Below are 14,453 nucleotides of genomic sequence, written 5' to 3' on the forward strand. Positions count from 1 at the left end.
GACGGATATCAATGAAAATGCGGAGGCAGCGGCGAGAACGTGCGGGGATTGGGGAAGGGGGTTTAGAACGAGTAGAAGTACACGACAAGGAAGTCCGACATCGCTCAGTATCTTCATCACGCACCTAGAGGGAGCGAGGGACAAGCTCAAGGAAGAGGTAGAAGGAATATCTGTGCACGGGAAAAGAATTAACAACTTGAGGTTGGCTGCTGATATAGTTATTGTTGAGGAAGATGAGGAGACGCTAGCGGAAACGGTGCAGGTGTTAAATGAGGAAGGGATGCGGTGTGAACCGATTAAGAACATTAGTCAAACAAAAACAATGGTATTTGAAGGTAAGGAGCTAGGAAGGAAGATCAGTGTAGATGGGATTGAATTGGAGAAGTTCACATGTCTGGGGAGCAATATAACGAGAAGAAGGAAATAGTGACTAGACGAGCAAAAGCAAGAGCGAGTTTGAAGGTGATGGCTAAGATCTGGAAAAGCAAAGCAATCAGCTTAGGAAGGAAGCTGAGCATCTTGGAAACGTGTATTCAGCAGTGTGTTGTACGGATGTGAGACATGTGATAATGAAAGATTTGAAGAGAAGGATATTGGTATTCAAGAGGAGTTGTTATAGAAAGATCCTGAGAATAGGATGGATGCAGAAGGACACCAATGAGGAATTATATAGGAAGGTACAACCGAAAGAGAACCTACTGCAGAAGATTATACAAAGCAAGTTACAGCTATTTGGGCATATTTGCAGAATAATTGGTGAACAAAAAATCAAGACCCTGGTATTCGCCATAATGGATGGTTTGAATAAGAGAGGCAGACCCTGCAGAGATGAGTAGATATAGTAGATTAGTGTGGAGCTATTCTACAGAAACTAAGCCACTCCACACTGGACAGGGAAAGATGGAAGGAAATATTGAGAGAGGCATCGGATACCAATGGGCACTGAGCCCATGGTTGTTGATGATGATGTTGATGGGGACAGATGGATAGATACTGGCAATCTAGAGGTGTAGCCAGATATCTCAGCAACCCTTTGGTCAAAGGACCCCAATTTGGATCATTATCTGAGGAGGGGAAGAAAAAAGGTACCAGAGAACCTCGGAGTCCTGGCTCCCAGCCCATTCCTTGTCCTCATCCACCAGCCCTCTCCCTTCGCAGAGAATCTAGGCCCTACCTGTTCTGAGGCAATCAGAACCACGGTGCGGATTCCAGAGCACTCGTACCCCTCAGTGGCGTATGGCACAGCCCTACAGCCAAAGATGTCGCAGTGGTGTGGCCCCACTATAAGGCAGCTGCACATGCTGGCCTCCTCCCCATAACAATCCCTGGGGTTGTGCCTGCTCCCCTACAATTTTCCACTGGCTGTCATAGGCCCTGTTGGGGCCCCAAGTTTCCATGAAGCTGTGGGCATGCAGGGAGGTATCTCCCCCATCACGTTATCATACTCGTCTCACCCTCTAGGGATCAGGAGGCCAGGGGTGCCGAGTGCCCAAAGCCTGGGCACCAGGACTGCATGTCCCAGCTGGAAGGTGCTTTTGCTCTTTGCCTCCCTGATATCCTGCAGCAGGAAGTTCCACAGGCTGCTCCACTCAGGTATGCACAGCACAACACAAGCATACCCCATCTGTTATCCACAGCTGCCTCCCCTGACCTGGGAACTCAGCATGGTTTAGCCCAGCTTCCTCTCCAGATGGCTGAAAATCTAGGGAAATGCTCCAAAGCTGAGCGGCCCTACTGAGCCGCCCACCCCACTCCCTGCAGCACAGACCCTCTGGGCTACACTGAGACCTGGGGGTCAGTGCACTGAATGGAGAGGACCCCTAGCATGGCACAAAGCCAGTGCCGTCTCACAGGGAAGCACCATCTCCCAGACTGTCCAACTTTGCACACCTGGGACCCGAGCATGGCCTCAGCCCCCAACACAGGGCAGAGACTGTGTGGCACAGAGGTGACCACCAGCTGCTGCCCAGCGATGCCAGCTGGGACCAACTTAGCCAGGTGGCTTCACCCAATCCTGACTGAAAAACAGCTGGTCATGGAGACTTCACTATGCCCCTTGGGAAACTGGTTAATTCCTCGCACCATTAAAAACTGGTGCCTTTTTCCCAGGCTGATTTTACCCAGGTTCAGCTTCCAGCCCCGGGATTGGGTTAGACCTCCCTCTGCTGGCCTGTTATTAAACATTGCTCCCCCACGCAGGCACTTACAGAAGGAGATCAAGTTGCGCCATCACCTCCTCTTTGCGCAGGGAAGTAGATTGAGGCCTCTCACTGCTCTCAGGGGGCTTGCCTGACCCCTCCCCATGCGATCCCCATCCTCCCTGCATTGTGGGCTGTAGATTGGAATAGATTGCTCCTGCCCTCAGTCCAATAACCTGGCACGGGACAGCAGGGGACTGTATGGAAGGAAGTTTTTATTCATAACAAGGAGACGGTTGTGTCCAGAGGCCGACTTCACTCCAGGATGATCCTCAAGGGGGTGCCATTCTGGGAGCCCTGGTTCTTGCAGAGACAGCGGTGGCTTTTAAGCAGCCGTTTCCATGCTGGCTGAGCTGCCCCTGGATCCCTGCTGTGGGGCAGAGCAGGTTGGGAAGATGGGGAAATGTGGGGGGTAGGGCATCCTGCCCGCCCCCCACTCTTGCTCTTCCCAAGTGGGACATGGCTGGATGAGAACACACACACTGGCACCAGGGGTTGGCTCCCACCCAGACAGCAAGGGATGGAGCTGGGTCTGACTGTACTGCCCCAGGCAATGGCTGGAGGACCTGGATGCTTGGCATGGTGGGGCCCATTGGCCAGCAGCCTGGAGGGAAGGGGGTCCCAGCCACAGGCGTCTCTGAGACCCTGGCTGTATTCTCAGGGAGCTGGGACACTCAAAGGAGCCCAAGCGATCACTGAGCTGGGGAGTAGTGCACTAGCAGAAGCCCAAAGCCAGGAAAGCAGCCAGCCGAGCCTTGCACACCTCCAGCCAGCCAGGCCTCACGCAACTCCAGCCAGCAAGGCTTGGCACACCTCCAGCCAACCAGCCCCTGCACACCTCCTTGCACACCATCAACTGGGGCTTGGACCTCTCCAGCCAAACAGCTAGCAAGGTTTTACATCCCTCCAGCTAACCAGCCCTCCCCTCCAAGCCCCACACCCAGTCCTCCCTCCTCCCCACACCCCTCCAGCCATTTACCCATGCCCACACTCCCCTCTCTGTCTGTATGTTGAGGGTATTCTGCCCATGTGGCAATGTCCCACTCCAGCAGACAAGCTAGTCGAGCCCTGCCCCATGTGTGACACGCAGCCCTACCAGAGATTCCTCTTTCTCACTATTGTCCTCACCTGCTGGGCTTCGAGCTCGGCTGTCAGCCTCAAAGAGACCAGAAATTACGGTTATAAGCAAACAATAGGGGTGCTTGCCTGGGCCCATCACTGGGGCAGCTGAGGAAGGGATATGTGGCATGAGGGATAAGGCAGGGTACTTCCCCCTAGCAGAGAAATGAGAGAGCAATCTCACAGCCCACTGGAGACGGGGGAGAGCGGAGAGCGCTGGAGTGGACTCGACCAAGTTGGAACTGGGCCAGGCAAAGTAAGCCCAAACACTGCCAGAGCAAACCAGTCAGCCTTGGACTGACTGACCACAGCACACCAGCAACCTCAGCATGAAGCTCATGGATCTGGGGCCAGACCCCAGAGGTCCAGGCTCCCAGCCCTACTGCGCTAACCCACTAGGCCCCATGCCCCCCAGAGGCAGGCTAGAATCCACGTGTCCTCTCCCAGCCTGCCCCACACTCACCTCTTGTACTTCTGCTGCAGTTCTGAGTGGTGCTGCGAAGCTGCCTCCAGGTACTTGGTCGCTCTCTTGTTTTCCTGTTGGAACAGCTGCCTGGAGACAACAGAAGGCACGGAGCAGCCCAGAGGCCTCAGTGATGGACAGCAGTCATCCCTGAGCAGGGCAGGTTTCACTGCAAACGAATCTCTTCGCACTCACCTTGCCAAGTGCCTCTCCCAGGCAGATCCCTGCCAGTGCTGCCCCAAGGCACCTCTGCACTAGCCTAGAGGTATGCCATTTTCACTGCAGCACCTAAGCTGCCATCACAGGAGAACCCAGCCCCTTTGTGCTAACCACTAGACCCAATTCCCCTTCCAGAGCCAGAGAGCGAGCCCAAATATCCTGTTTGCCAGTCTCTCTGCTGTAACCACTAGACATCTCTCCCTTCACAGAGATGGGGAAAGAACCACGTTAATCACTAGACCCAATTCCCTTCCCAAAGCTAGGGAGAGAACCCAGAAGTCCTGGATGCCAGGCTCTCTGCTCTAATCACTAGACCTCACTCTCCTCCCAGGTCCAGTTGTAGGGCCCAGGAGTCCTGCTCCCAGTTTGTTGATGCACTACTGCTCCCCTGGTTGTTGGCACAGGGCTGAGGGCACTCAGCACTCACAGGGTAGCGTTGGCCTCCTGACTCTTCAGGAACATCCTCTCCTGGCTGGGTGCTGCCCCTGCCTGCGGCAGGGAGTCCAACTGCTTTTCAACCTCGGCCAGTTTGTCTTGGATCACCTTGTCTAGGGCAAATGACAGAAGCATTATCATGGCGCAGGGGGGATCTTAGGGAGAACAGAAGGGCTGAGCTGCTGCAGCAAGACAGCTCTGCACAGACCGAGATCAGGGCCCCACTATGCCAGCTGCTGCCCAGACCCCAACCCAGATCAGGGCCCCATAATGCCAGGCACTGCAGATATCAGGGCCCCCCGACCATGCCAGGCGGTACCCATATCCTGATTGAGATGAGGGCCCTATTTTGCTGGGCACTGCCCAGACTCAAGCCAGGATCTGGGTCCCATCCTGATGGGCACCACACAGCCCCCAGCTGAGACACAGTCCTGCTCCCGACCGTGTGCACTCTCACTAGCAAGACAGATGCAGGAAAGGACTATTCTGCCTTTTCTGTGTCTGGGAAGTGGTGCTCAGAGGGATTCATCACCTTCACCCAGCAAACGCTCCTTGCTCTCCGCCATGCTGTGGATCTCGGCAGCCAGTTTTTCCATGCTCTAGGAGGAGGGGGAGGGCATTCACAGAGCATGCCGCCACGTGGAGGGGGAAGCATCTGGGAGGGGGCATCCATGGGCTTCCCTCATAATGACCCCCCCCATAAAGGGCTCTTTTCCCAACTGAGGGCTGGTCTCTGAGGCAGACACAGCTTGCAGCAACTAGCAAGTTCCCCTGCCCCACCGGAGGCTTCATATCAGTTCCCTACCCCTAGTGCTGGCACACAGCCATAGTGCAACACCAAGGACATCCTAGTTTTTTGCTAACGTATCATGATGTTCTTAGCCCCAGTCCTGACTCTCAGGCCTCCCGTCCCCCATTTCAACCACTAAGCCCCACTCCCTCCTCCTCCGCCCCCAGAGCCAGGAGTCCTGGCTCCCAGCCCCCCCTGCTGTAACCCACTCTCTCCCACACATGCATATGTCCCCTGCCAGTAGGGTTGTGTCCCAGTCTGTCCCTGGGGGTCATTCCCTTGGTCTCCCCAACCCCACCCTGCCTAGACAGCACAGGGACCCCATTGGCTCTTACATGGCACTCTTGGAGGGTCTTGTGCTTCTCTATCAGCTCATCCAGTTGTTGTTCAAATTCCAGCCTGGAAACAACAGGGCATGAGATGCTGTCACAGGCAGAGAGGGTTGCTGGAGTGCTGGGTTCTGCGCACGCATGCAGGGTTTGTTCCCTACAGCAGGGACACACAGACACACACGGAGCAGGACTTGTCCCCTGCCGTATACAAAATGCAGGGCTCAATCCCTCCAGCAGTGTGTGTGTACACACACACACACACACACTCACTCACTCACTCACTCACTCACTCACTGGGCTGGTCCTCTCCAGCAGGTGGTAGCAGAGATATTGTACTGTACACCAGAGTATGCTACATACAGTGCAGTAGCTGCTGCCCTCTCCTGGAGGGATGCTCCCTGCACTCCATGTTGACCCTGCCTCTGTGTGTGTGTGACAAAGGAAGGAGCTATGGGCTGAACTCACCCCCAAAGCACCTCTGCTCCCAGAGGTGAGCAAGTGAGGGCCCATGGCAAATCTGTGACTGACTAGGCCAAGCCCTCATCACCTCTGTGCTGTGGACTGGCTGCTGGTTAATTACGTGTCACTAATTTCCCATACAGAACAGGAATGCGCCCAGGGAACGAGACCGGGAGAGAAGCTCAGGCTGCAGGAAGGAGCTAGTTCAGCAGGATGCCATCGCACACCAGAAAAGTGAACAAACCGAGGTGCACAACCCTGTCCCTTCTCAGACCACCTTGCCCTGGCTCGGCCTGGCTCACACATGGGGTGCGCCCCAAGGGCCCATGCCCCGGATGCTCTAAGTGATTTACTCTCCATTTTGGGCTGCCAAGGTAAAATTCCTGTGGCCCTTGGAGTCAGAAGGGAGTATCCGGATTTGGTGCAGCAGGATATCCCAGAATGCACTGCCCCCCAGGCTGGCAGCAGAGGCCTGCTCTCTGCCCAGAGGCTGAGGAGGGGTGCGGGTGCTAGCCGCTGCGTGCCGTGTATGACACGTGCTGATCTCAAGGCATGGGACTTTGTTGGGTGGGGTGGGGGGGCACTGGGTACCTCTGTTTCCTCTGCTTCAGCTTCTCCTCTTGGATCTTTGCTGTCAGCTCCTCCATGCTCTGCTTGCGCTCCTGGGACAACGCCTGCTGCCTGCATGGGGCGAACCACAGCAGCCCAGCCTGGTGAGCCTGGCAGCCTGACTTCCAGAGGGTAGGGGGATCCCAGTACACCTTCTCCAGGTGAATCTATGGGCACTGGGAAGCAGAAGCACCTGCCCCAGTGTCAGGCCATGCCGTGAACAGAACCCAGGAGTCCTGGCTCCTAGCTCTCTCCCTGCAAACTCATTGGGCCTCACTTCCCTCCCAGAGCCTTCTGTCTTTGCCTCTCTGACCCCTTGTAACTCTGTCCATCTATGTCCTCATACACCCCACTCCGTCTGTCCATCCCTCCCACCAGTCCCAAGCCTGCCCCATTCACCTGTGGGCTTCAGCCTCTGTCTCCTGGGAACGGAGCTGCAGTGTCCGCAGGACCTCTGGAAGGAAGACAAGCATTAGTGCAAGGGACATGGTGCCCAGAGAGACAGCGAGTGATGGTCCCTGCTGGGGTGACCCCCATGCCCCTTGAGGTGCTTGCTCTGGCCTGCCCTGGGCCGGCTGCCACTGTCTGAAGAGAAGTTTGGCCTCGGGAGCACGCAGAGGCCCTGGAAGAGGAAAGATGGGGAGATCCTGGTATGAGAGGAGGGGCAAATGGGGGGGCCCACAGAAAGCCTGGGATGGAGGACACTGGGGGGACCCTGGTGTGAAGGGAGAGGGAATGGGGGAACAAAGAGGGCCTGGGATGGGGGGCGGAGATCTGGGCACCCTAGTATGAGGGGAAAGGGAATGGGGGGAACACAGATGGCCTAGGCTGGGGAGAGATTGGGGGACCCTGGTGGGAGGGAAGGGGGAATGGGGGGACCACAGACAGCCTGGGTTGGGGAGAGATCGGGGTCCCTGGTGTGAGGAGAGGGGGAATGGGGGGAACATAGATGGCCTGGGTTGGGGAGAGATCGGGGGACCCTGGTGTAAAGGAGGGGGCAAAGGGCACAGCACACATAAAGCCCCTGGTTGGGGAAATTGGGGTCACATAGCACCCCTGGCTGGGGATAAAAGCAGAAATAAACTGAACCAGATGGGTCTGGGAGCGGGGTACACAGAGAGTTTGGGGGCACTTGGTGGGTAAGGCTGGAGCGTACACTGTATGCCAGCTACAGCCTGTGTGACCTACTGGTAAGAATGACGCTTGTTTCTTCTCATCTGTGGATCTCAAAGCACTGCATCAAAGCAGTCAGTACCTTTGGTGGGCTGTCCATCCCTTCCTTCCATCACTCAGCCAGGCGGCTGTCCCGCCCATTAAAAGCCTGCTCTCACCTTGCTTCTGGCTGCAGATTTCATCCAGGTTTGACTTCTCTTCGTTCACTGCAAGACCAGGCAAGAACAACCCTGCAGGGGCCCATATCTAGAGCCCTGCAAATCTGCAGGTGTCCACATCCATGGATGTGTATGTGGGTATCTGCACCTCATTTTTGCAGCTACAGATTCAGACACAATTTTTGTATTTAGAACCCTGCAAATCAGCAGATACCTGCTCTATCTCTGTGTGTATTTGCATCTGTGGATGTGGATGCAGATATTCATGGGTCATTTTTGCAGATGCTGATGTGGATACAAGTTTTGGCTCTGTGTAGGGTCCTACCTATGTCTTCTGGGATGTGGGGACATATCTCACCTGCTGGCCAGTGGGTCCAGCCCCCCGCAGCATGCAGCTGGGTAGTGGAGTAGCTCGCAGTGCAAAGTGGCCTGCTGCCAGAGAGCTCAGACGAGCCCCTGGTCCAAATCCTTAAAGGTTTTAGTAGAGACCTAGGTGGGTACAAAATTTGTATCCACATCTATATCTCCAAAAATCATGTGCAGATATTTGCAGCTACAGCCACAGATGTGGATACATACAGAGATCTGCAGAGTTGCAGGATTTGTATCCACATCAATATCTGCAAAAATGAGTCACAGATATCTGCACCCACAGCTGCAGATGTGGACACCTGTGGATATAAAACAGATACCTTTGGATTTGCAGGGCTCTAGGTATTAAGTTCCTAGGGGAGTTAGGCAACTTTCAAAATCTGGCCCAAAGACTTGGGCCACAGGCAATGGTGATGGGTGGGGGGCGGTGACTTACACTCCTTCAGCTCTGCCTGCAGTTCCTCACTGCGCACCTTGCCGTCATGCAGCTCCTGGCTCAGAGCCTGCTTAGCTATGGCAAAACCAAATGGGTTATGGGTGAGGATGTGGTGAGAGAGACAGAGGGGTGTCTCTGTGGTTGGAGAGGTGGCGTGTGTAATGAGGAAGAATGGATAAATAGACGGGTGTGTATGGGGATCGATACATAGAGGGGTGTCTGAGGCAAGCCAGGAGGGAGGGAGAGACAGCTGGAGAGGTGTGTATAGGCATAGTTACACAGGAACTATGGAGGGGTGTATATGAGAGGAGACAAAGAGGGTGTATAGGGGAGATGGTTAGATTAGACAGATGGGTGAGTGGGGATGGATGGGTAGACAAAAGGGTGTGTGCACAGATAAACAGCTATAGAAAATAGATACGTATGGGGATGGAGGGGGAGATGGGAATGAATAGAGGTGAGGGGATGAGGCTGTATGAATAGAGAGATGGGGGTATGTAAGGGGAGGGATGGAGGGATGGTGGGGAGGTACATAGGGATGGATAATGATCTCTTTGTGGAGATGGATAAACAGAAGAGGGGTGTGTACGGAAATAGAGGGATAGATTGTGGAGCTAGATATTAGGGAGGTGCAGAGATGGACGAATAGAGGTGAGTTTATAGGATGGGTGGACATAGGGTGGATGGGGGTTGGATAGTGGGATGTGTGTAGGAGATGGCTAGGGGATCTATATGGGGTAGGAAAGAGGAAAGGGTCAGTATGGGGATGCATAGTGCAGGGTATATATAGGGTTGGAGGGAGGGGTCAGTATGGGCCTATAGAGTTATAGGAAGCGAGATGTGCCTGGGGGTGGATGGATAATATAGATTCATACATTACCAAGGGCCCGAGTCTGATTTCAGACACACTTTCTGAAATGCAGAGTCCCTGCTGTGAAGTCCAGGGGCACATTACACATGGCTTCCCAAGCAGCATAAACTGAACTGGAGTAGGAGCATTAGCGGGTGCAGCAGTATGACTCGGGGGGTACAGGAACTCTCCCCATGTAAACAGACTCTCCATAAGAGCAGAATCCAGCCCCTGTGGGCACGTAGAAAGGGACTGAAATTGGGGTCACCAGTAGCAGGGTGTCCTGGGAGAAACACCACTAGCTGGGGGAGCGGGCTGCTGCCAAGTGTGTTCTGTAAGGGGAGCTCACTGCCTCCCCTCCCTTCCCCTCCCCTCACCTTGCTGCAGTTTGCTGATCTTTCCTACCAGGTCGTCCAGCTGGGGCTCCAGCGTCCCTGCTGCAGAGGGAAGGAGAAAGGTACATCTGGTTGTGTTCCAAACATGTGTCCTTCATCCAAGACTCTTTGGAGTGTTCCTTGGGGAAAGGGGTTATTCCAGTCTTCATTACCGGGGGCCGGGGGAGGAGGGACAGACACTGAGGCACCAAGAAGTGACATGGAGTCACTGGTGGAGCCTGAAAAAGGACACAGGAGCCCCCTCTGACAGACTCCGGTTCTGATAACTAGATACCACTCCCCTCCCAGAGCTGGGGAGAGAACCCCAGAGTCCTGGTTCCCAGCCTCCCCGACCACCACACACTCTAGGTCACACTCTCCACCCAGAGCCCAGATAGACTCCAGGAATCCTGACCACCCACTCCCTCTGGCTCTAACCACTACACTCCCCTCCCCTCCCCTCCCCGGGTCAGCAGTAGAACCCAGAAGTCCTGTCTCCAGCCCCTCTTCCCCAGCTTCTTCGACCGCTATGTCCCTCTGCCCTCCCAAAGCTGGAGGTAGAACCCAGAAACCCTGCCTGCCAGGGCCCCCTACTCTAACCCACCAGACCTCACTCATCTCCCCTCCTCTGTCTGGGCAGAGAACCCAGGAGTCCTGCTTCCTGGTTGCTTAACCCCCAGCCCCCACTCCTGAGTACCATCTTGTAGTTGTTTCACCAGCAACAGCAGCTCCTCTGCCTTGGGCGTGAAGTCACTGGGAACTGGGAAGAGGAACATAGAAATCAAGGACTCACTTTGGAAATTCAACCTTGGCCTGTAACTAGGTTTTCAAGGGGCGCTTATGTGCGCCACAGCATGTTAGCAAAGGGCATTGTAGGCTTGACATGTATTTATCCCGCCCATGGCCTGAGGGAAAAGGGCACCGTGAGACTGGTGTGGACCCCACTTGGCAAGAGGGAGAAGGCATTGTGGGACTGCCACTTTGTAGCACGAGTGACAAGAATACTGTGGCATCGCTGCCCCATTGTGGGAGGGAGCAGGGCCCTGTGGGATTGTCCCCACCACTTGGCATGAGGGAGCAGGGCACTGTGGGATTTCCCCCTTGGCATGAGGGAGCAGGGCATTGTGGGATTGTCCTGACCCCTTGGCGTGAGGGAGCAGGGCACCGTGGGAATCACACACCCCCCTTAGCTTGAGGGAGCAGGGCATAGTGGGATTCCCCCTTGGCATGAGGGAGCAGGGCACAGTGGGATTGTCCTGACCCCTTGGTGTGAGGGAGCAGGGCATTGTGGGAATCACGCCCCCCCCTTGGTGTGAGGGAGCAGGGCATTGTGGGAATCACCCCCCCCTTGGCGTGAGGGAGCAGGGCATTGTGGGAATCACCCCCCCCTTGGCGTGAGGGAGCAGGGCATTGTGGGATTGTCCTGACCCCTTGGTGGCAGGGAGGAGGGCGTACTGGGATTTCCCCCTTGGCGTGAGGGAACAGGGTGTAGTGGGATCACACACCCCTTTGCCCCAGAGAGCAGGGAACTGTGGGTTTTCCATGGAGTTATGCACCCCGGGGGGCTGGAGCTGTTCCCCTCTGCCCCATTCTCCTCTCACCCTCTTTACTCCCCTCCATGCCCCGTGCCCAGAGCTGGGGGGAGCTTAACACCGCCGCCCAGTTACTGCAGAGGGGAGCCTTGAAACTGCCCGGCCGCTCAACCCCTGCCCCGTGATTTTTTCCCGCCTCTTTCCAACGGTTCTGCCACCCCCGCCCCCCCTGCCCGCTCGTGCCACGTGGTTATGAACCGTCCGGGAGCCGCCCCTTCCCGTGAGAAAGGGGAGGGGCTAACCCCTCGCGGGGGCGGGGCTCTGGTGCAGGACAGGACCCGGGACTCCTGGGTTCTCTCCCCCTTTGTGCCCGGGGCTTGGCCTGAGCATTTAACCACTAAGCCTCACTCTAAACGGATGAGGCTCCCAGCTGCAGTTAACCACCAGGGACTAGAGCTTCCCGCCCCAGGAGGCTGCCCCAGCCCCAGCCCCTCGTAGCCCAGCAAGGTCGGGGGCCCTCCAGCATGGCTGCAGCAGCCCCTGCCTCCAAGGGGCGCAGCCTGGGAGCACTGCAGGGGCTGTTCCACCAATTTAGTCAGTTAACCAGTTTAATTGGTTAACTAACTAAAGGGAATTTAACATCCAAAACTCAGAGGTCTCTGCTCCACCACTGAGATAGGGTCCTGGGGGGATGGTCTGGTGCTTAGCCCTCTGGGGACAGAAGGCGGCACATGGTAGAGGTGGGCATTTGGCTTGTGGAGATGGCACGGGCTGGTGAGAGCTAATGATTACAGCTGCTGGAACAAGGGGGGCGGGGGATGCTGTGGCACCCCCGGGCTTGAAGTGGTTTCCATTATATACAGGGTTTCCAGCGCTGTGCAAGCGCTCTCACCACCCCCCACCTAGAAATTGTTCCAGCCCCCTGGGGATGATTGGCAGGAACGAGCAATGAGCAAGGGTTGGTGGCAGGCCTAGCACACGGCTGTGCCTTGGGGGCCAGGCCAGGGCAGGAGCCTGAGCTACAGGCAGCCACGTATTGTTTATTTCAGCCCTTCCCCCACACCGCAGATGGCCTGCAGGTGCAGCAGGCAGGTGCTGTACCAGACCTCTGAGCAGCAGCTGCCTTCCCTGTGCCAGCCCTGCTTCCTCTGCAGAGCCCCCAGGCAGCTTGCAGCAGGGCGCGAGTGCTAGCTGCATCTTAAAATAACTGCTAGGAGGCTCGCCTCGGTATTTTGGACTCCAGCTAGGTCCATGTATCTATTTCCAGCCTTGTATCAGCATGGTTAAATGCTAGGGTTGGGAGAGAAGCTAGTGCAGCAGGTAGCTTTACTTCTGCACAGCAGCTCTCTGCACCACATCGATGCTGGCAGCGGCGAAGGACCAGAGTCAATTTACAGCTTGCGGTCCAGAGAGCAAAACCCCAGAAAAACAGAGCTGTGAATAGCACTGGGTAATGGTCCTCCTACAATACCTCGCTGCTCCCTTCCCCCTTGAAGAGCTGCAGAACTTGCTGTATTTCACATGCTCCTTAAGGGATATGGAGCAACCACGTGCTAGGAACTGCCTGGCAGGATCCCCACCGCCATCGAGTCACATCGCTGCCAGCAATTGAGCTATACTCTCATGAAACAACAGGAGGTTGGGCCTGAAAAACATCGGTCACTGCTGGAACATACTCATGGTGGCTTCATCTCCCATTTGTCTAACTCTCCATGCTGAGGCAGCCTGACTGGCTGCAGCAGGCGGTAACTACTGGGGCAGGCCATGGCAGTGGTGCCAGCACGGAGGAGTGCAGCCCATGGTTGGCTTAACACTTAGTTGTGAGATCAAAAGCCACCCTAGAGGTAGCCATGCAGAGCACCTGATGTTTGAGTGGACCATGCAGCGAGCAGAGACAGCACTCCTAGAGGAGAAAGATGGATGCAGTGAATTTGGGATCTCACCCCTCCTTGCTTGCCCCTGGCAGGGATGGAACACCTCTGTGATGGAGTGGGGGATACCTGTGTGTATGTGAGTGGCTCACAGAGGGTGTGGGGTCCTGCTGAGGGTAACCCTGACGACCAGGTAACACCTTTGTACGGGAGACAAAGGAGGAGGTGGAGCCTGAGGGGTTTAAATTGGAACTGGGAGTTGGAAGCAGTTAGTCTGGGCTGGGAGAGAGAGACAAAGGAGGGGGCCAGGCCCCAGCTCTGGGGGCCCCTCGGGGCCTCCTCTCCCCAACATGGATGGGACTGGCTGTCTCTGCTGGCTGCACTGACTCCTCTGTACGATGCTGTGTCCTGTCGGCTCATAAACCCGCTGTTTTCCTGCTGAGTAAGAGACTCTCCTGCCTGCGGACAGGGTGCAGAGCTTGGGGGACCCCAGAACCCCATCACACTGGTGTCAGAAGTGGGATGGTCTGCACCCCGAGGATGGAGCATCCAGCAGTAAGTGACCGGGGCCCCGGAAGAAGTGGGGCCTGCGAGACCCAGGTGTGCTGAAGGGCAGTGAGGTGCAGTTCCCCAAGGCGGAGGGGCCTGCGGCCAAACCCAGGCAACTGCGGTTGTGGTCCTCGAGAGGGGGTGTCACACCCGAGGAGGGGTTACTCCTGGGAATCTGTTGGAGTCGGTCCCAGAAGGTGGAGGGGCCGAGAGCCCAACCCCCAGGAACAAGTGACCCCTGAGGAGGCTGACGCTGAATGAGTCCTTCCCAAGACAGGGTGCTCATGGTCCCTGAGAGCGGGTGTCACACTGAAGAAGGGGTTCCTCTGGGAGTCTGTTGGAGTCGGTCCCAGAGGGCAGAGGGGCCTACGGCCTAACCCCGGGCAGCTTGTGACCCGCAAGGAGCCTGGCACACTGAAGGGATTCTTCCAGGAATCGTGGGGTGCAGAGGGCATCAGCCTGAGAGCCTGCAACCACGCTGAGCAACTCCACTGTGAAGTGGCAGCACCTGGAA

The 14,453-nt window shown here is 56.1% G+C and overlaps 1 protein-coding gene and 1 long non-coding RNA gene across 2 annotated transcripts; one reads left to right on the plus strand and one right to left on the minus strand.

Moving 5' to 3' along the window:
* Positions 1 to 72: 72 nt before the first annotated feature.
* LOC142025101 (uncharacterized) lies at positions 73 to 7,300 on the plus strand. The gene is made up of 5 exons (XR_012648593.1): positions 73 to 157; positions 1,462 to 1,593; positions 3,801 to 4,045; positions 6,159 to 6,263; positions 6,654 to 7,300. It is a non-coding gene; the product is annotated as an uncharacterized LOC142025101 (long non-coding RNA).
* On the minus strand, positions 2,524 to 11,213 carry LOC142025074 (synaptonemal complex central element protein 1-like). The gene is given in 13 exon segments (XM_075017535.1): positions 2,524 to 2,565; positions 3,327 to 3,354; positions 3,781 to 3,870; positions 4,427 to 4,547; positions 4,967 to 5,033; positions 5,560 to 5,623; positions 6,607 to 6,696; positions 7,024 to 7,078; positions 7,956 to 8,003; positions 8,764 to 8,838; positions 9,991 to 10,050; positions 10,685 to 10,931; positions 10,934 to 11,213. Coding segments are annotated over 13 exon segments (1,164 nt in total). The 5' UTR covers positions 11,111 to 11,213.
* Positions 11,214 to 14,453: the final 3,240 nt, after the last annotated feature.

Source organism: Carettochelys insculpta, chromosome 22 (genome assembly GCF_033958435.1).
Source record: "Carettochelys insculpta isolate YL-2023 chromosome 22, ASM3395843v1, whole genome shotgun sequence".
Lineage (NCBI taxonomy): Eukaryota > Metazoa > Chordata > Testudines > Carettochelyidae > Carettochelys > Carettochelys insculpta.